General features: G+C 40.5%; 1 protein-coding gene across 1 annotated transcript in view; it reads right to left on the reverse strand.

The window, feature by feature from the left end:
• Positions 1 to 1,041: 1,041 nt before the first annotated feature.
• The window catches only part of LOC109969925 (NT-3 growth factor receptor-like), a 205,316-nt gene continuing 185,575 nt past the window's right edge, over positions 1,042 to 20,782 (reverse strand). The window contains exons 13-14 of the mRNA XM_020617153.1: positions 13,015 to 13,173; positions 1,042 to 3,646 (exon numbers count right to left, since the gene is read on the reverse strand). Coding sequence (XP_020472809.1) covers positions 3,461 to 3,646; positions 13,015 to 13,173 — 345 coding nt within the window. The 3' untranslated portion in view covers positions 1,042 to 3,460. The remainder of the gene's footprint in view (positions 3,647 to 13,014; positions 13,174 to 20,782) is intronic.

The raw sequence follows: 20,782 nt of genomic DNA on the forward strand, positions 1-20,782 counted from the left end.
CCTTGCTTCAAAAACTGTTCGGTTAGTTCATTCAAGAAAAGAAAAAAGAAAATTTTTTAAACAATATTCAACTCCACATGAAAGGATTACAATACCCTGCAAATGCTCACGGTCTGTGTCATAATGCCTTTAAGCGTTTATCTTTACCACACAAGAATACACAAAAATTCAATGCTTTGGGTAACCCATTGGATTTGATCTTGCCTTACAAAATACAAAATGGTTGAAGTAACTGAATGCTTATCAATGAGTTATATAGTCCCAAGGAGAACAGAGACAACACAATGATATTGTGAGACTTTATGTCAAGATAATGAGGAAGAGATGTGAGGAGTTCCACTCCAAATCGCTACACTGTATATGCAGATACAACATAAAATAGAATAGTTGCCTGAGGAGTGTCATTCAGTGTCTGAAATATCTACCCAATCCACTCTGTCAACATTAATTCGTTTTGTCAACTGAGCACTTAATTACAATTTTAGTTGTTTTTTTTTTTGTTGTTGTAAGCAAATACATTTTGGAACAAAACGCGTCATTATTTTTCATTAAATACTGTAAACACTACAATTAGCTGATCCATTTGATCAATTATGTTTGCTTTTTTTTGGTGTATATCTATAAATTAACAACTACCTGCTAATTACCTGCTTCATTGGCTTCTCTCTGGTCCTAACTGCAGACGTTTTAATCAAAGCAATAAATGAATTACAACCTTAACATTGCTAAACATGCAAAGGCCACAAAGTGCATATTTAGGAAGGAAGAAAAGCATAACTGTGAGTCATGTACAGGTGAAAAGGAAAACAGAAAGAGAAAGGTTTAAACTGTGTTGTACTAAATGAAATGCGAGGGAGGCAGCAATCATGATTTTTTTCATGGTTTGTGAAGAGGCAGGATCCCGATAGTATGTACCTAGAAAACTTTGACCTGGCTTGACAATTTGGGAAATGCACATCCTTTGGGGGCGGCTGTGGCTCAGGAGGTAGAGCCGGTCGTTTCCTAACTGGAGGATTAGCGGTTTGATTCCCGGCTTCTCCAGTCAACATGTCGAGGTGTCCTTGAGCAAGACACTGAACCCGGTGATGTCACCGGTGTGTGAATGCGTGAGTGCTTGGAAGTGCGAATGAGTGAATGGCCGGATAATATGAAAGCGCTTTGAGTGTGCTGTAAAAGCATAGAAAGGCGCTATACAAGTAATTTGGGAAATGCACATCCTTTGCCAAGTGTTAGGTAAGATGACAGATACCAATCTCATGTCTTGTCCAGTAAATACATACAATATTAAATGGTTATCTTAGCCTAGCAGTGCAGTTGAGATGCTGTTTATATAGGGAACAAGAATGTTGACTGACAACCTTGTGGTTACATTTTATACTTTTAAATAGATAAATTAAATAGAACAGGCTATAGAGAACTTAAGCTAGCCATCACAGCTGAGCTAACGTCTTTTCCCATAGTGCTTGTGGCTCAGTGCAGTCTCAGACTAAGCATTTCGTTTGGAAATTATAAAGCATGTTATTTAGGTTTACTTTCCATATTATTAAGCTAAATTGAATGCACTGAAGCATTTGTGATTAGAAAACAAAACCTTTATGATTTTAACAAAGTTACTTTAACTAATCACTGTATACTTTTATCAGCACACCAATACTACAGCTCCCATCAAAGATGTACCAGCTCAGCAACGTGGGAACTTATTTTAACTTAGCTTTGTCCATAATATTCACTGATGCCCTGAGTTATTTTCAACTTTGTAATATCTTAGCTAGACTGAACTATTAATCCGGCTATGGGTTCTATCTTGAATAATACTATGATTTATGAGAAATATTATATATTAAAAGTGGCTAAAATAGAAATATTCAGTAATCAGTATTAGATATTTTTACCCTCCTTATCTTGATAGATTGAATGGAACTCACAACATATTACTGATTAAGGCTCCAAGACTGCATTTGTTATTTGTGTTTAGGATACTGTAAATGTGAATTTGATTTTGAAGGACTTTTTCTTACTTCTATAAAAGAACCCATAGGTTCTGATTTTATTTCAGTTCTCTAAATATTTTGGATATGGCTTAGAGCTGTTGGTACAGTAAGTGGATTTTATTCCCTTTGGGCAGATGTTTCCTCATTTGTCATCTTTAATATACAGTAAATTCAGGTAATCTAACAATCTCCTAGCTGTTCATCTTTAGCTGACAGATTATAAATGATATCTAATTTTCATCGTGAAAGTAAATAAATGCATTTTCAGAGATTTTCTTGAGCTGTGTATGGTTGGCACACACCTTCAAATAACAAATGATGAATGGAAAAGTAACTAAGTGGAGTGGAAAAGTATATTCACTCCAAAAGGTCTGAAAATGACAAAACAGCTTCTTACAGCACATGTATGCATGTATTTGAGGGTTCGGGTGTAAGATATTACTTATGTTCTTCTCTCCCTAAAAAGCAAATGAACTGGAGACTGAATACGATGCCTCTGTGTTGTGTTGTGCTGAACCATGGCTCCAAGTTCTCCCCCAATTCTTCAAAATGTCTGTGATTCATTAATCACAGACATTTAGTCAGTAGACTTTTCAAACTGTATTCACTGCCATTCACTTTCACCACATAAGACAACTTACCAGCACTGACACGGGTAATTCCAAAGATTTTCTCCTCTAGATAAGTACGAAAACAAATACCATAGCTTTATAGCCACCCAGATTACAGTCAGATCAAAATCAGTCAAAATAACGTCCGAAAAAATAAGTTAACATAATTCTGACACATAGAATTTTACACTATGTACATTATATTTAAATTAAAATAGATTTGCCGGTTGTCTGATTGGACATGTCCTCTGCAGAGGGATTCTTTTTTCAGCCATCCAGTGTATAATCCACAGAAGCAGCATTCCCATTAAAAGCTCAGTGCCAGCCAATCAGAGTGCAAGTAAGGCTTCCATCGTCAGTCCCCTGCCACTAGTTTTTCGGTTACATCTTCAGACAGGGCCGAGCCCTTCACAACACACATGGCAGACCTCCCAACACTTTGACAAAAAGAAATAAATAGAAAATATATGTAATATTTCTATATATATTTAAAAAACCAAACCCGGAATAGATTCTAACTCTGTGTTCTCTCTATAATAAATAAACTGTGGCCATTTTCCTATTGAGAGTCCACATTACTTCCCTTTTGTCTCTGGTTTTGTGTATTTTTGCAGTCCTTTTTTTTTTTGAGGAAAAAAGTCTTCTTTAAATCTGTACATCTTATGCAAGTAAACAAAATTTTAAAGTGCGTGTTTTTTTAACATGTTATATCCACTATATCCAAAAGTGTTGCAGGCACTTAAGTCCTTCCCAAACATTGTAGGTGTTTTTCGACAGTGGAGCAGGTTGGTTTGGTTATTCCTGGATTCATATGGGTCAGGCTATCTGTATGCCTGATGAGAAACTGGCCATACGTTGCTAGCCCAGGATGTCCAGGTAGACAGGCGTGGCTTTTCCCATGGCAAGCAGGACCTTCTGAATGTCCTTAATGTTCAGTCGCTGCTGTGGTTCCCTCTGCCAGCAGCCCAGCATGATGTCATACACCTCCTTAGGACAAATCCTTGGCCTCTCCAGAACCCGACCCTGGGTTATGCACTCAATAACCTGTAGAAGAGAGAGGGCAATGGAGTGAGACACATGATTTTCTCTGACTGATTGCTTTGGTTTGTTCATAATGAGAAACCAGTGACACTGAGCAGACTATCCTTTGAGGTTTGAATTAATGAAAGTGAGATGAAAGAAATAAACAGAACAGATTCAGTCTTAAATTTATGCAGTATTAAAGGGGAAACAGGTTTCTTTTCTGTCCCACAGCACCACACAACAATAACACTGAGTATCTGTAGGGAGGATGTTTGAGATGGTGATAACAGGGTCATTGATCATTTCTTTGTTGGACTTGTGCTCTAATTAGCCAGATGATTTGCTGCTGTAGTGACAGTGCAGTTTGACTTTGTGTCAATTCCGGGCAATGGTAGACTGAAAGTGAATGGGGTTCTATTTGTGTTTAATGACTGTATTTGCACTATTTTGCATTGTCACCATGTAGAATTTTCTTATACTTAACAGCTACAGTTGATCATTTTTTAGGGTGTAGAGTAATTACCATCACAGTTGAAAAAGAAAACCAGAAACTCTCCCGGTAAGACATATGAATTATGTAATTTCATGCTACCAGAGCCACAGTGTAAGAAAAAAAGCATGTGAAAATTTACTGCTATCTGAAGTGTGGTTTTCTAAAAGGAAGCATGCTGACATTTGGCATGTGTTTTACGCCAGATGCCCTTCCTGACGCAACCCTGATTCAAACCCGGTTCACAGCAGCAAGAGCGCTGCACCTTAACCACTAGCCTACCAGGGAGGGCTTGAAGCTACATCAAACCTAATGAGTTTAAATAAATATAATTTTACTGTGGCTTAAACTCAGAAGAGTCTACAAATCTTAACTAATGCAAATAATTAAAACAAACCTAAAGGAAAACCTGCTGCACCTATTTACCAAGGTAACATATGCTACATCCAGTTTCTCATGTCTCTTCTCACCAAAGGATTACAGACCTGAAACACAGGTAAACTTGAGACAATGACACCCACATGGCGCCCACCGAGGCAGACGTGTTTGTGCGTTCCACTCTCGAATGCCGGCTTTTTCTTTGTTTTCTTCTTTTTTGTGTGTTTTTTACTCTTTCTGCAGTGCACAAATGTCATGCACTGCTAACATACAACAGACAGACATTGCTGGATATCGCCAACTCACAAAGCCACTGGGAATTTACTGGTTTCATACCACTGGAGCTACAATTCATTGTCCGCTCCCGCAACAACAACAACAACCACCATCACCCTCAGGGGGCCCCCGGAGTACCAGGCACAAGCGAGCAGGGTGAAATCAGGAGAGCGACCCGGAGATGAAGACGCAAGCGGGGCAAACAAGGGGGACTCCATGCTAGGCTAAAAGCTCACGCTACTCGACCGCCATTACCCAGCCTCTTCCTAGCTAACGTACAGTCTCTGGAAAACAACCTGGACGAGTTAAGGGCTAGGATTACAGCACAATGGGAAATCAGAGAATGCTGTGCTCTAATTCTCATCGAGACTTGGCTTTCTGACAGAGTCCCAGATTCCGCAATTCAGCTAGGGACTCACTCTGTACATCAAGGTGATCGCACTGCTCCTTCGAGGAAGGTAAAAGGAGGTGGTGTGTGTGTGTTTATCAATAACACGTGGTGTGGAGATGTACAGACGGTTCATAAGCACTGTTTGCCAGACATAGAGTTTTTATTGCTGAAATGCCAGCCCTATTATCTAGTAAGAGAGCATAGTGCTGTGTTTCTGGCTGCTGTGTATGTTAGCCCGAGAGCTAAACCCTCGGTGGCTCTCAGCAAACTCTATGCATCATCAGCGCGTTAGAGACAGTGCACCCCGATGCTGTATTTATCGCTGCAGGCGACTTTAACCAGTGTAATTTACGAACTGTACTCCCCAAATATTACCAACATGTGAACATTCCCACTCGGGGCAAGAACACTCTGGATCATGTTTACAATAACATACGTGGCGCATACAGGGCTGCACCCCGCCCCCACCTTGGACGCTCAAACCATATTTCTTTGTTCCTGTATCCAGCTTACAGACATTGACTGAAACAAACAAACGCTATCACCAAGCAAATTAACCTCTGGACCCCAGAGACTGAAGGCACCCTGCAGGACTGTTTCGCCCAGACAGACTGGGATGTGTTTAAAGCTGCAGCCACCTCAGAGGACTTTTCTGTCAGTGTACAGGATTATGCTGAGTATGTGACCGGATACATTAGTACCTGTATTGGCAACATTGTGCCCACCATACAAGTCAGGAGGTTCCCCAACCAGAAGCCCTGGATAAACAGTCAGGTATGCCACATGCTGTGGAGTACGAAGCTGCGAATTACAGACTGAGGAAAGCCATCACAGCGGCCAAGAGGCAGTACAGAGAGAAGCTGAATGGCTTCTAATCTACTGCTGACTCCGGTCAGATGTGGCAAGGTCTGCAGCACATCACAGACTACAGGACCACCACCAGCATCATCAGCTCCACAGACAGCCTGCCGGATGACCTCAACACCTTCCACACCCGCTTTGAGACCTCCAGCCACAGCACAGAGAGGAGGCACACACACACCGAGACTATCCAACCCCCCACCTCCCCTCCACTAACTGTCTCACCAGGCTAGGTACGCACAGTCCTGGGGAAGATCAACACCCGCAAAGCAGCAGGACTGGACAACATCCCTGGGAGGGCTCTCAGGGCATGTGCCAGTGAGTGTTTTGAGAGAGTGGTGCTGGCCCACATTCAGATCAGTATACCGGACCCCCTGGACCCCCTGCAGTATGTCTACAAGCCTGACAGGGCCACCTCAGATGCCATCGCGATGGTTTCACGTTTCAGCAGATGAACTTTGCCCTGTTGTCCTGAATGAAGATCACCTCATATTATCAAAAGATCCAGAACAGCTATTAAATGGATCTTGTATGCTCTGCACATATATAAAATCACTGCGTTGGATTATTGCAACACAGTGCACATTGAGACGGGATAAATATCCCAGCATCCAAACTCTGCACTGTGCAAAATGGTAGGTTCTGAGTCCATGTCTGCTGCTGTGTGCCTACTGGAGCATATAGTGTGTGGATCATATGCACCTTAATAATGAGCTGAAATCCAAAGATACAGTATCACACATCCACACACAGTGAGTGGAGGAGACTCAACTGGACTCGGACCATCTTACCTCTCTGCGATCAAACTCTGTGTCCTCTTCCCTTGGCTCCAACCCAGCATCCCTCCTCCTCTCTTTTCCCCTCTCTTGTCTTGACTGGAGATGTTGCACCCACAGTGGAAGCTGGCATTGTTGCTGCCTGTCACCACGACAACCAAATGGCAGCTGCGCCGCTTCTCCATTCTCTCCTTATCCAAGTGCAGAGCTGATAGCACTCTACATTTCCGTCTCAAACTGTTTGTCCATGCAGCCATTACTGGAAATGAGATGTGGGTCACATTTGAGGTTGATCTGACTTCTCATATCAACCGAAGAATTCAAGTTTAGTCTTAACTGTAACTGTCTAGACTAAACTGGAATTCTTTAGAGCTTGCATTGCCTAAGGAAAAGGGTCTACATTTTCATGACAGGTCCATTCTTTCAGAAAAACTGGATTTCCTTGAGAAGATGCACCATGAGTAAGATTCTTGCTAATGCTAAAAGTTAGTCACTGAATAGAAGCATTGCTTTTGAAAGTACATAATGGGGAAAAAGTAAAAGTATGCTGAAACTAATAAATCTGAAGTAGGGCTTGAAATCCCCTTGTGACTCACTTTAAGAGGTAAATGAACAAAAGTTGAGGGAACATGAGATGTAAGGAGAACTAATGGGGCAGTGTAGCTTCAGGTGTGGGTGCGACGGCTCCCTCTTTCATACAGGTGGTGCCAGGCTTTTTATTGTCCATGCTCTCTTTATTTTCGCTCAGTAAGGGAAGTGAGCGCTTCTGCAGGTGCAGGCCTAATCTGTGTGTGCCCACCCTCAAAGACCCCCCCCCCCCGCCGGCACGGACTGTTCGCCTCCCTACCCTCTGGGTATTATATTCTTATATATTTTTATTATACAGCTGCATTTGCTGCTTAAAGTGCCTTAGATTTTCTGTTACTTATTTATCTACTTTATATTTCATTTGTATTTTGTGGCATTCATGTGGACAGTAAGGTAAAAATTTCATTGCACAGGGAAACAGATTTTCTAACTGTGCATATGACAAACACTTTGACCTTTGAATGAGGATCAACACCTGCAAAGACAATATGGAGCCTCTTTGCATAAGTTTCCATACTGCAAAGACTACAATCAACAGCAGCAACACCGGATCAAGCAGTTGAGAAAATATTAATGTGACATTGTGAATGAATGAGTGTGAATACAACAGTTTTAACACAGTAGTGGTGTTGTTCTCTATATGTTACTGAATTTCTTATTACAGCCTTTAAACCACAGTATTGTCATTATATCCTCTGACATTTAGCTAGAGTACCATTTTCAGTCAGCCACCACAATAATACATGGCAAATAAATAACTTCGAGCTGTTTTAGGTTAACGCAAATAATAAACATATGATTAGACTTGCAACGGGAGATTTTGGTTACCTTATTGACCATACATGTGTTAGCATGCCTGTAAAAAGGGTCCCGGAGAGAACCAAAACAGCACAAGACACACAGGCCATAACAGCAGAACTGGCCTCTGAGGATCTGGTATCAGAAACCTTACAAGAAGGGCTGCAGTATACTATTTAACAAATTGTCTCTTTTCAGTTAGAATTCACACAAGAACAGAATGTTTACAAGAAACAGCAAGAGAATTGTTCAAATGCTATGGCAGAATGCACAAAGTAGAAAAGTTAAGACAATCATAAGATGATTTGGGTGTGTGTTTTGTTTGAAATAATCACTGAATGTGTAAGAATCTAAATCATAGTGAAAATGCTGAATCACAGAGAAAGGGGAAGTAGGCACACATCCCTGAAAAGAGGAAATACACAGGTGTGTGTATGATAGGCAGAGAGAGAAGAGACACACAGCTTAAGAAAGTAAAAATGATATTTTCAAGCCTAAAAATAAAGATTTGATTATTACTGTTTAATCAATGTCTAATTAATGATAATCAATGTTTAGTTAAGTATTGTATTCAAAATATGAAGATCCATGTTTTGATTTTAAGGCATCGATAGTTTTGTGTGATCAGAGTGTAATTCTGATTGTTTAGTTAAAAGCAATGATGGGATTTTGGTATTTCAATCAGATCTGTACAGTAATGACAAGGAAAATGTTATGCTCAAAAAAACAGGAAGCTGCAAAGAAGATGAAGACCATAATCATCATATACAGTATTGTTCAAAATAATAGCAGTACAATGTGACTAACCAGAATAATCCAGGTTTTTAGTATATTTTTTATTGCTACATGGCAAACAAGTTACCAGTAGGTGCAGTAGATTCTCAGAAAGCAAACAAGACCCAGCATTCATGATATGCACGCTCTTAAGGCTGTGCAATTGGGCAATTAGTTGAAAGGGGTGTGTTAAAAAAAATAGCAGTGTCTGCCGTTGACTGTACAAACACAAAACTATTTTGTACAAACGTTTTTGTTTCTAGGATTTAGCAATCCTGTGAATCACTAAACTAATATTTAGTTGTATGACCACAGTTTTTTATAACTGCTTCACATCTGTGTGGCATGGAGTCAACCAACTTGTGGCACCTTTCAGCTGTTATTCCACTCCATGATTCTTTAACAACATTCCACAATTCATTTACATTTCTTGGTTTTGCTTCAGAAACAGCATTTTTGATATCACCCCACAAGTTCTCGATTGGATTAAGGTCCGGGGATTGGGCTGGCCACTCCATAACATTAATTTTGTTGGTTTGGAACCAAGACTTTGCTCGTTTACTAGTGTGTTTGGGGTCATTGTCTTGTTGAAACAACCATTTCAAGGGCATGTCCTCTTCAGCATAAGGCAACATGACCTCTTCAAGTATTTTGACATATGCAAACTGATCCATGATCCCTGGTATGCGATAAATAGGCCCAACACCATAGTAGGAGAAACATGCCCATATCATGATGCTTGCACCACCATGCTTCACTGTCTTCACTGTGTACTGTGGCTTGAATTCAGAGTTTGGGGGTCGTCTCACAAACTGTCTGTAGCCCTTGGACCCAAAAAGAACAATTTTACTCTCATCAGTCCACAAAATGTTCCTCCATTTCTCTTTAGGCCAGTTGATTTGTTCTTTGGCAAATTGTAACCTCTTCTGCACGTGCCTTTTTTTTAACAGAGGGACTTTGCGGGGGATTCTTGAAAATAGATTAGCTTCACACAGACGTCTTCTAACTGTCACAGTACTTACAGGTAACTCCAGACTGTCTTTGATCATCCTGGAGCTGATCATTGGCTGGGCCTTTGCCATTCTGGTTATTCTTCGATCCATTTTGATGGTTGTCTTCCGTTTTCTTCCACGTCTCTCTGGTTTTGCTCTCCATTTTAAGGCATTGGAGATCATTTTAGCTGAACAGCCTATAATTTTTTGCACCTCTTTATAGGTTTTCCCCTCTCCAATCAACTTTTTAATCAAAGTACGCTGTTCTTCTGAACAATGTCTTGAACGACCCATTTTCCTCAGGCTTTCAAATGCATGTTCAACAAGTGCTGGCTTCATCCTTAAATAGGGGCCACCTGATTCACACCTGTTATTTCACAAAATTGATGACCTCACTGATTGAATGCCACACTGCTATTTTTTTAACACACCCCTTTCAACTAATTGCCCAATTGCACAGCCTTAAGAGCGTGCATATCATGAATGCTGGGTCTTGTTTGCTTTCTGAGAATCTACTGCACCTACTGGTAACTTGTTTGCCATGTAGCAATAAAAAATATACTAAAAACCTGGATTATTCTGGTTAGTCACATTGTACTGCTATTACTTTGAACAATACTGTAGCTGAGCACTGTGAACTATGTCGCCACCACAACAGATTGCTGGTCTGCCAGACAACATAGCTATTTAGGAGTCACCTGTCACTGGATAGATGACACCTCTCCGGAGAGGCACTCTGCTCTCCAGAAACATTTTGGAGACGTTATGAAACAGGACAAGTACAGACTTCAATGGACAGTCAGGACTGCAAAAAAGGGCATTGGTGCAAGCCGGCCCTCCATGGAGGACCTGTTCACCTCACGGATCAAAAGGAGGGTGGAGAAGATCTCTGCAGACCCCTCGCACCCGAGACACAAACTGTTTGAACTCCTCTCTTCTGTACGGCATTACAGGTCACTGTGCGCCTAGACAACCAGGCACAAAGACAGTTTCTTCCCCTGGGCTGTCACTCTGATGAACGCTTGACCCACAACAGTATGACTGGACAATAACCCTCAGTGTAATACCTGTAAATATACCCTGTACAGATTATACAGCTTCGTACAAGTCTCTATTTTTAAGTACTCTATTATAAGCTGCTACTTTTCTCGCTTCATGCACACACCCTCATTATGGACAACACACGATGAAATGCATATGATGTCGCTTCAAGTTACAGGCGATCGATCTGGCTGTCAAAATATCTCATGTTACAATGTGGACACCTGCCGCTATGTACAACATGTTTTTTCATCTTACATTTAGTGGGTGCAGTTTATAGTCCAGAAATTACGGTACCAGAGTCAAATTCCTCGTGTGATAAGCTGCTACTTTTCTCGCTTCATGCACACACCCTCATTATGGACAACACACGATGAAATGCATATGATGTCGCTTCAAGTTACAGGCGATCGATCTGGCTGTCAAAATATCTCATGTTACAATGTGGACACCTGCCGCTATGTACAACATGTTTTTTCATCTTACATTTAGTGGGTGCAGTTTATAGTCCAGAAATTACGGTACCAGAGTCAAATTCCTCGTGTGTCCGACACACCTGGCCAATAAAGCAGATTCTGATTCTGAGTAGTCTTTTCACCAAATACGTTTTTAATCTTGAGTAATATTTTGGATGACTACTTTTTTTTTTTTTACTTCTACTTGAGTAATATTATTTTGAAGTACAGCTACGCTTACTTGAGTACAATTTTTGGCTACTCTACCCACCTCTGTTTGTTTTGTGACCAGTGCTCTTATTAAAGAGAGTGTTCCGCTTTTACTCATCTGGCCAAATAAAGTGAATGGAGAAGTATACGAAATATAAATGGCGAGTATAAAAAAACAATAAAAGATATCAAGAAGCCTTTTGCACCATCAGTAGATAAATTTGTCTATTAATGTTCAAAAAGGACAAGGTTTTCAAGAATTTCCCATTCATTTGAATGGGATTTTTTTTTTTTTTTTTACTGAATTTATTAAAAACTATAAATGTTACAAACAAGAAAAATACAAGCAAGCATGTTCTTAAAAAGCTGAACATTACCTGAACGGGTATTCTATCTGAAAGTATGCTGAAGAAATTAGGTGACAAAAAACGGATGGAAGAACCCAGAATAATAAATAAATGCCAGGATAACATTGTGTGTATGCTTAAGCATACACACAATAAATGCCAGGATAATATAGTGTGGATGCATTACTGCATCCACACAATAAAGATTAGGATAACAATACTGTAGATGCATTACTGCATCCACACAACAGGTCTGAATAGCTGCATAATAAGTACAGTATTCCACTCTAACACTACCTGAAGACAGAAAAAGGATGGCAGATTTTCTCTTTTTGGCTATGACATAGCAAAACAAATGGTCATGCATGGTATGGTACGGTGCTCATCTCGTTACATTGTCATTAGGTGCTGGCAATGAAATTTAATTAGCTGAGTGTTTCACTTAGAGTATCTCAAAACACTGTCTCCACAAGACATATTGAAATAAGGAAAGCCCAATTTGTGTCAAACCCAATAACATATTGATCTCTGAATTGAAATACTAAGTGTAATGCATGCCACGTGCAAGGTCAGTTTAATTTTCTCAGTATGCTTGCCTTACAGGAGTAATTCTAACTGAATTTTATTGATTCAAAGCAGAGCATCCAATGAAAAAGTAAACCAATCATGACTGTTATGTGATGCAGCCTTTTGTCTGGTGTCAAAGTGACATCAATTTATCACCTCATTGGGCCAGTCTCAGAGAGAAAAGAAACAAGAGGCAGTAGATTAATACCTAAAATGGCAATGTTCATTTAAATCTACTACTAGAAAGCTCATGATTTCATTTTGTAATAAACACTTTTGCTTGTTTCAAAATAGAAAAGCAGAGATGTAATACTAGATAACCTGGAACTGTAATCTTCAATGTGTGCATGAAGGTCTGCCACACAGCCTTTGATAATACTACAGTATTATATGCAATATATGTTTTGGAGGTTTATCCCCTGGCTTCAAGCTCTTTGTACAGTACCTCGTTGTTACCCATCTGAAACCAGGGCTGCTTCCCATAGGTAAAGATCTCCCACAGGATGACTCCAAAGCTCCAGACGTCACTTTCAGTGGAGAACTTCCTGTACATGATACTCTCTGGGGGCATCCAGCGAATAGGCAGCATGGTATGTCCTCCAACCTGGGGAGAAGAGAACAGAGGAGAGATGGAAATGTTGTACTGCAGCTACTCAGATTATAAAATTCAGTCCCCAAAACAGCTCCTTGGCATCTGGGGATTAAATGTCCTTGCATGTAACTGATCCAATGAGTTGAAGGTCTCATGAATGCCCACTGTGCTGCTGGATGCTGACAGCAATGCAATACAGGAAAATGCTGACTTATCTGTGACTGACATTTGTATTGAATTGCAGAATATGAAATTCTTTGTGTATTAAACAATCCATCAGCAACCCTGGCCTCTGACTGACACTGGACAAGAGGCAGGGTACACCCTAGCCATGTCACCAGTCTATCACAGGGCTGACACACAGACAATCACACACACCCACACTCCTGGGCAATATAGAGTCATCAATCATCTTAAGTTACATGCACAGAAAGGAACCTGTAACCTTCTTGCTGTGAGGCAACAGCGCTAACCACTGCGTCACTGTATCACCCCACTCTTTTGTTGTTGATGAAACATTGCAGTCAGCAATCCCCTCTCTGCAGAAGTACCAATGTTAAGCAGGGGATAAGAGTCACAAACATGGAACTGAATGTGTTTTTATACGTCTGTTTCAACCAGCAGGTTAGGAAAGGTACTGGATGAATGCAGGTATGCAGGTGTAAAAGTTCATATGGCTCCTAAGGTACATTTAAATATGAATGTTTGAATTGTGTTCTTATCTGCTCACAGTATATTAATTGCTACATATGAATATGTAATCCTTTTGCATTAATAGGAAGATTTACATTAAGCTGGGTAACATCAAGGACAAAGATATCATATTTCTTCAAACCAGCAGAACCTGGAATTAAGTCATATTTTTTCCATACTGAACCTAACACAATAAGGTTACATACTGAACACATGACCACAAATGTAGGTACGTGGCATCAATTTCCACTCTGTGTAATACAACACAAATTTTCCTCTAGTGCAGATTAATACATCCTACCTGAAAACAAATTCTATATTTTCAATTCCCAGTGTGAATGTGTTTATAATTCTGGAATGTACTGAATTTGTTGTTCTATAACTTCTGTCATTTTAATTTAGTTAAAGCACTGTGTGGCATTTAAGTACTGCATCCCCCCACGCCAAAAAAACCAAAAAAAAACAAAAAACAAATCATGTCTTACTAATTACTTTTCAGTTCAGTAGCATGCTCATTGCACATTTCCTTTCAAAGTCAAACACAATTTCTGCATGTCATTTTAATGCAGCAGATGACTCTTCCAGACGTTTTAAAAAACAAGATTTTTCAATCCGCCAAAATGTTGCTCCTTCCTGGGCATTTATTCAGAATGTCTTCTAGTTTGTTAACATTTTTCTTCACTTTCAATTGTTGCTGAATATAAGGCCTCACATTGCATACCTTTACCTGGTCTTCATCTGTAACCTCTCCTTGACTGAGCTTTTGGTCAGAGGGGTTATAAGTATACAGTATGAGCATGTGTATTTCAAAATTCAGTTTCATCATGCATGTTGACGTGGTGCTATGTGGTGTCAGACTAAAAATGTTCTATAACATTACTCAATACTCATACATCAGTATGATGTAGACATACTGTATATTTGTTTCAATGCATGCATCCCCCACCCCCTTCTCATGCCTTGAAATTGGGGCAGCCCCTTGTTCGCATACATTCTATGGTCCATGGTCATTGTAAGTTCTTACTAGTTCAATTCAAACACGTAATATGTGAAATAAAGTTGTGCCAAGAGTAGTTTGACCATTTGGGAAATATGACTACTTTTTGTCAAGACCTAGATGAGAAGATTGATACTATTGATACAAATTTTTAATCACTTTGAAAAAGTGGGGGGGGGGTTTTAATGTGGAAAAAAAGGGGGGGGGGGGGGGTATTTACTAACATTTAGCATCTTATTTTTGATGCTAAACAATGAAAATGCATATGTTCTTATTTACCAAGGAGCTACAGTGGGCTACCACAAACAAAAAAAAGAACTGCAATTTGCCCATTAAATAAGGGAGGAAAAAATGGAAATACAGTATATACAAATAATGTAAACAGATTTCCTCAACACCTGATTTATCACAGTTGCAGCAGAAGGAACTGTGGCTGTGAAGAACTTGTACAGGCTTTCAGGTCACACCATGTTTCAGTTGCTGAATGACATAAAAGATGATTTGAATCCATGATTGCAGTTTGGAAATACGTTTGTTGGTTTCTTCAACAAGTATTAAAGTTCAGTAGAAAGTAAAGTGACACTTTCTTCTATGCTCCCTCTCAGTCCACAAGTGCACAATACATGCACCAGGTCATTACAGGTGCAACAGCATTGAAACATTAACACAGCTGAGTCTGTCCTCATTTACATAATCACTGTTGGTAAATGTGCTGCTAAACTGACAAATAGCGGTGACACATTTTGTGCACCTGGTGTTAATTAGTGACAGATTGAGTAAGTATCCCTTTTTGTGGTTTTTCCATTGATCTAAAAGTCCAGTGCTGAGCACAGACTTTTTTTCAGGCCCACCCCTTTTTACATTAATACATTTAAACACTTTTACACCACAAAGCCAGCCCAGTACAACACATCTCAGTGTACAGTTGAAAGTGTCATTTTCCCTGAATCTTCCAGTCACAATTTTATTTCTGTATAAGCTGCCCAAGGGGCAGCTGGTGTATTAGCAGAAAATCAAAGACATGAAAACTCCAATACCACCTAATTTTTTTCTTCACCTGCCAGCTCACTCTGTGGTCCCAGCCTAAAGAAGTATGATCTACCACCACCCTGGAAGACAATCAAAGCTCCTGCTGTTTTACTTCAGTGGTAGGACAGATAAAATACAGTAGTAAATAAGGTAGACATAAGAGAGATGTGTTGAAGAAGTTGCCCTTTCTCTACAACTTCAATACACACCTTATTTAATAACAGTCCCAGGGTGAATTTTGTTACAGTGAGGTGGGTTGGCAGCAGTTTCCTCTCTTGAATTCGACGTTAACCTCACTTGCCAGTTCTTTGCTGCAAGCTAATAGTCAAACGAAACACTGACTTATGCCCGAGCTCGTCTCATTAATCATGACATGTTTGACTATTGTACACAACACTAAGTTGATATTGATGCTGAGACCAATTGCCTCCATTGAGTAAAATCTGTGGGTTGAGCCAAGCTAGGTGCATAAAGTGTTAAGTGAAGGAGGGACTCTATATTAATCCATCCCCCTGTGGAGCTTCATAAGGATTAAACAGAATGAATTAACTTCCCGTTAGTCTAAATGACTTATCTAAGGTTCACTCTGTCCATTGCACACAAGGCCAAACCCCATCAGATGCATACTAATGATTCAACCGCCACTGCTGTGGCAAGCGGCTAGGGATCTTTTTTTCGGGTTGCTGTGTAAACTGGATTACTGCTCTGCCTGTCCCACCGTGGCAAGGAAGTTGTCAGATTAACAGCATGGACAACACAGCAGCATGGCATGGGGATAGATAACTGGCTCAGTTGGGCTCTTCAATGGCTACAGGGAGCCCTTGGAGGCCTCAGACATCTTAAAGGGCCCTGATAACCATCTAGACAAGGGGTATTCAACTAAAATTTAAAGAGGTCCAGTTAGAGAAAATTTCTTGAAGCGAAGGTCCGGAAGATCCTAATGTCTAACTATTTAGTATGATATATATTTAAGTAGCCTAGTAGTATCAACATCTGCATGTAATCAATGCCTAACTGTCAAATCAAATGAATTCAGTACAATTCAAAAACCTTTTGACAATATTTATTGTCACATAAGATAGAACTAAACATATATGTATGACTGCTGATATGTACTGTATAATGTTCTCTCATTTACTAAAGAAAAGTAGGGCTGCATTTCAAAATAAGAGAAAATTAATAAAATGTGAAAGCTGTGCATGTTCAAATAAAGTGCTTAACTTCAGAAAAAATAAAATAAAGGGAGGAAAAGCTTGAATTGCACAATTTCTGTTTCACATCTTGACTCAACAGTCTCAACCAACTTTACAGATAATACATCTCAACACATTTTAACAATTGAACAGTTTTAGAGGCTCACTTTCTTCCCCTCTTATATTCAACTCCCCCACTTTTTTGCTCAATGAGGGAATTGATCTCTAGCTTGTCCTGCCAGGATTTTAAATCTGGGCTTGAATGGAGTCAGGGCCATTCTCATACACATGTGGAAAGGTGCTCATTGGTGAGCTTGGAACAATATTTAATTTTGATTATGTTCATTGTGGAGAAAACTGCCTCACAGTTGTGTGTGGAGCCAAACATGGTCAAGATGTATAGGGCTACTTTCTTCAGACCTGAGAAAGCTGTCTCAGGGACCATTTGGAGCCAGAAAGTAGAAGGGTCACTTCTTACAAAGTGCTCTTTCAGGGCCACATCTGTTTGGACATCAATCAATTGCATCTGGAGAGGCCCAGCATTTGCCCATTTATTTAAAGTGCTTTATGACTTCCTTTGAAAACCCCCTGACATCTGTAATGAGAAATGGGTTCTGAATGAACATGATGAGCTGCTGTCCAAAGCTGAAGCTGTCAAAACGGTTGCTGAAGTTTACAATCAGCTTATTAATAAAGTCAACAAAAGAAGACACATCTCACTGTCCCTGAACCTGTTCCTGCACTGCTGGGAAGTGTGCACAGTCTCCCTGCAGGTCTTCCTTGAACACCTCAAGTTTCCTCTGTAAGGAGCAGACAGCTATCATCAGTTCGCGAATTGAATTGTCTTTGCCTTCTAGCCTCAAATTCAGTTCATTCAGATGTGAAGTGATATCAACCAAAAAGGCCAGACTGTCCATCTGCTTCTCATTTTCTAAAAAGAGAGAAAACTGTGTTGCCTTCTGACTTAGGTCTGCCAAAAAAGATGCTACTTCCCTCCTAATGGACCAAAAGCACGCCAACACTCTGCCTTTGCTGAGCCATCTCACATTGTTGTGCAGCAAAAGATCATCAGCATTGGCATCAACTTATCTGAGGAATTCCCTAAGAATGTGATGTTGGTAGGAAGAGGATGCCCTGAGAAAATGTATCATTTTCATCATTGTATTCATCACCTCAGCATGCTCATCTGACAGGGAGGCACAGAGGACAGATTGATGAATGATGTAATGGTAAGTTATGAGCTCAGGATTGTCCTCTTTCAGTCTTGCTACAGCTCCTTTCTCTCTCCCTATCATAGCAGGGGCTCCATCTGTGGTTATTGAAACCAGTTTTTTGGCTCTATTCCTCTTTGTTAACATCTCCTTAATGGTCAGATAGATGCCTTCTCCTCTTGTACTGGTCTGAAGGGGAGTGACACCTAACAGGTCTTCACAGAATGCTTTCTGGTCTGTATTGAAAAACCTGACATACACTAATAGCTGAGTGTTGTCACACATGTCAGTGGACTCATCCACAGCTAAGCCTACACATGGTGCCTTATGAAGGGCTTCATCTAGTTGGGTTAGCACATCCTGAGTCAATATTTCACTTTTCTTTGTGTCCGATGATGCTGACATGGGTATTTGCTTTATTTTATCACAAAGCTCTTGTTTTTGTTTTCCCTCAAGTAGTGTTTCAGCTACTGCACTCATGCATTCTTTGACAACCCCTCCATCAGTAAATGGCTTTTTGTGTTGACCCAAAATCCAAGTAACTCTGAGGGAACATTTATGAGCACATTGTTAGGCAGTGAATGTGTGGCTCAGGATCCTGGTAGACTGGTCATATTGGGCTCTGAGACTACTTATTTTCTGTGATCTCACTTCAGATTTGAGTGGGTACATTTGTTCAAAACCTTTATGTTTTGTCTCATAATGGCATTTCATGGTTTCTGAACATATGAGACACATTGGTTTAGTGCTACCAGTGGGAAGTATGAACAGAAGTGAGTCTGTCCATTCCGGATTAAATACTCACTGTCTACTTTTCTTTTCTTGGAGAGCGCCATTTGTTCTTTATTTTTCTCTCCCTTTCTCCATCTCACCCGTCTTTTTCTCAACTTTCTCCGGTGCAGTCGTCTGTATGTCTCCCTTTCTCAGGCTCAGTCGTCTGCACCTCTCCCTTCATTTTCTCTACATGTATCGCTATCTTTCTTTTTCTTTTTACCGTCTTTTCATGTGTAACTTGCCTCTAACTCTCTCATCTCTCGGCACTATAGAGTCACAATGTTTACTGCCTGGAATGCACAGACTTGATTGGCTGAGTGGTATCACGTGGGATGGTTTAACTCGCATGCAACTGGTCTGTGCATTTCCTCATCCACTAAACCACAACCGTAAAGACTACAAAAACTGCACTGGTTAAAATAGAAGCACCCCATCAGGTTTTAAATCATAACCTTCTGTTTTGGCTGCAGGTCTGGGTCCGTATGGGACAGCTCCTGGATCCGGACCCAGACCGTGGTCTGCCTGTTAGTGACCTCTGATGTAGACACTATCTCTCCCTGCTCTAAATACACAGCTATCTCTGCTCTTCCAACTCAAACAGTAGTGAACATGGGTTCACCTTTAGAGGCTATGGTGTCCATTAAGTTTCTACCTGCTGCACTGCTGCCCAGGTGAAAATAAAGTGATATCTACACTAGTCATCACATGGTGGTGGGTGGTGAATATTTGTGAAGGTCTTTAAAGCACACATCTTCTTCTTCTTCTTTCGGCTGTTCCTCATCTCTGCTACCTCCATCTCTGCCTCTTGTCTTTTCCTCACTGCTACAGTCTCTAACCCATACAGCATAGCTGGTCTCACTACTGTCTTGTACACCTTTCCTTTGATTCTTGCTGACACTCTTCTGTCACACAACACTCCTGACACCTTTCTCCACCCACTCCAACCCGCCTGCACTCGCCTCTTCACCTCTTTCCTACACTCCCCATCACACTGGACTGTTGACCCCAAATACTTAAACTCCTGCACCTTCTTGACCTCTGTTCCTCCACCTGCTCTCTGCTCTCACTACAGATCACAATGTCATCCACAAACATCATTGTCCAGGGAGATTCCTGTCTGATCTTATTTGTCAACCTATCCATCACCATAGCAAACAAGAAGGGACTCAAAGCCGATCCTTGATGTAGCCCCACCTCCACCTTGAACTCCTCTGTCTGACCTACAGCACATCTCACTACTGTCGTACTCCTCTCATACATATCCTGAACTACTCTGACGTACTTCTCTGCCACTCCTGACATCCTCATACAGCATCATAGCTCCTCTCTTTGCACTCTGTCGTACGCTTTCTCTAAATCCACAAAGACACAATAGAGCTCCTTCCGACCATCTCTATACTTCTCCATTAACATTCTCAGATCAAAAATGACATCCGTAGTGCCCTTTCTGGCCATGAAGCCATACTGCTGCTCACAGATATTCACTTCCTTTCTTAGCCTAGCTTCCACTACTCCCATCTCAAATTTGCCATTTCTCTCCAAAGTCCTTGAAAAGATAGTTTATGCTCAGTTAGTGGCTTTCTTAGATGAGCACAATATTCTTGAGACATTTCAATCAGGGTTTAAAACCCTGCATAGTACTGAGTCAGCCTTGGTGAAAGTCTTAAATGACATTTTTCTTGCAACTGACTCAGGGAATTGTGTGGTCCTAGTGCTCTTAGATT

The sequence above is a fragment of the Monopterus albus genome, unplaced genomic scaffold (genome assembly GCF_001952655.1).
Source record: "Monopterus albus unplaced genomic scaffold, M_albus_1.0 scaffold186.1, whole genome shotgun sequence".
NCBI classification, from domain to species: Eukaryota; Metazoa; Chordata; class Actinopteri; order Synbranchiformes; family Synbranchidae; genus Monopterus; species Monopterus albus.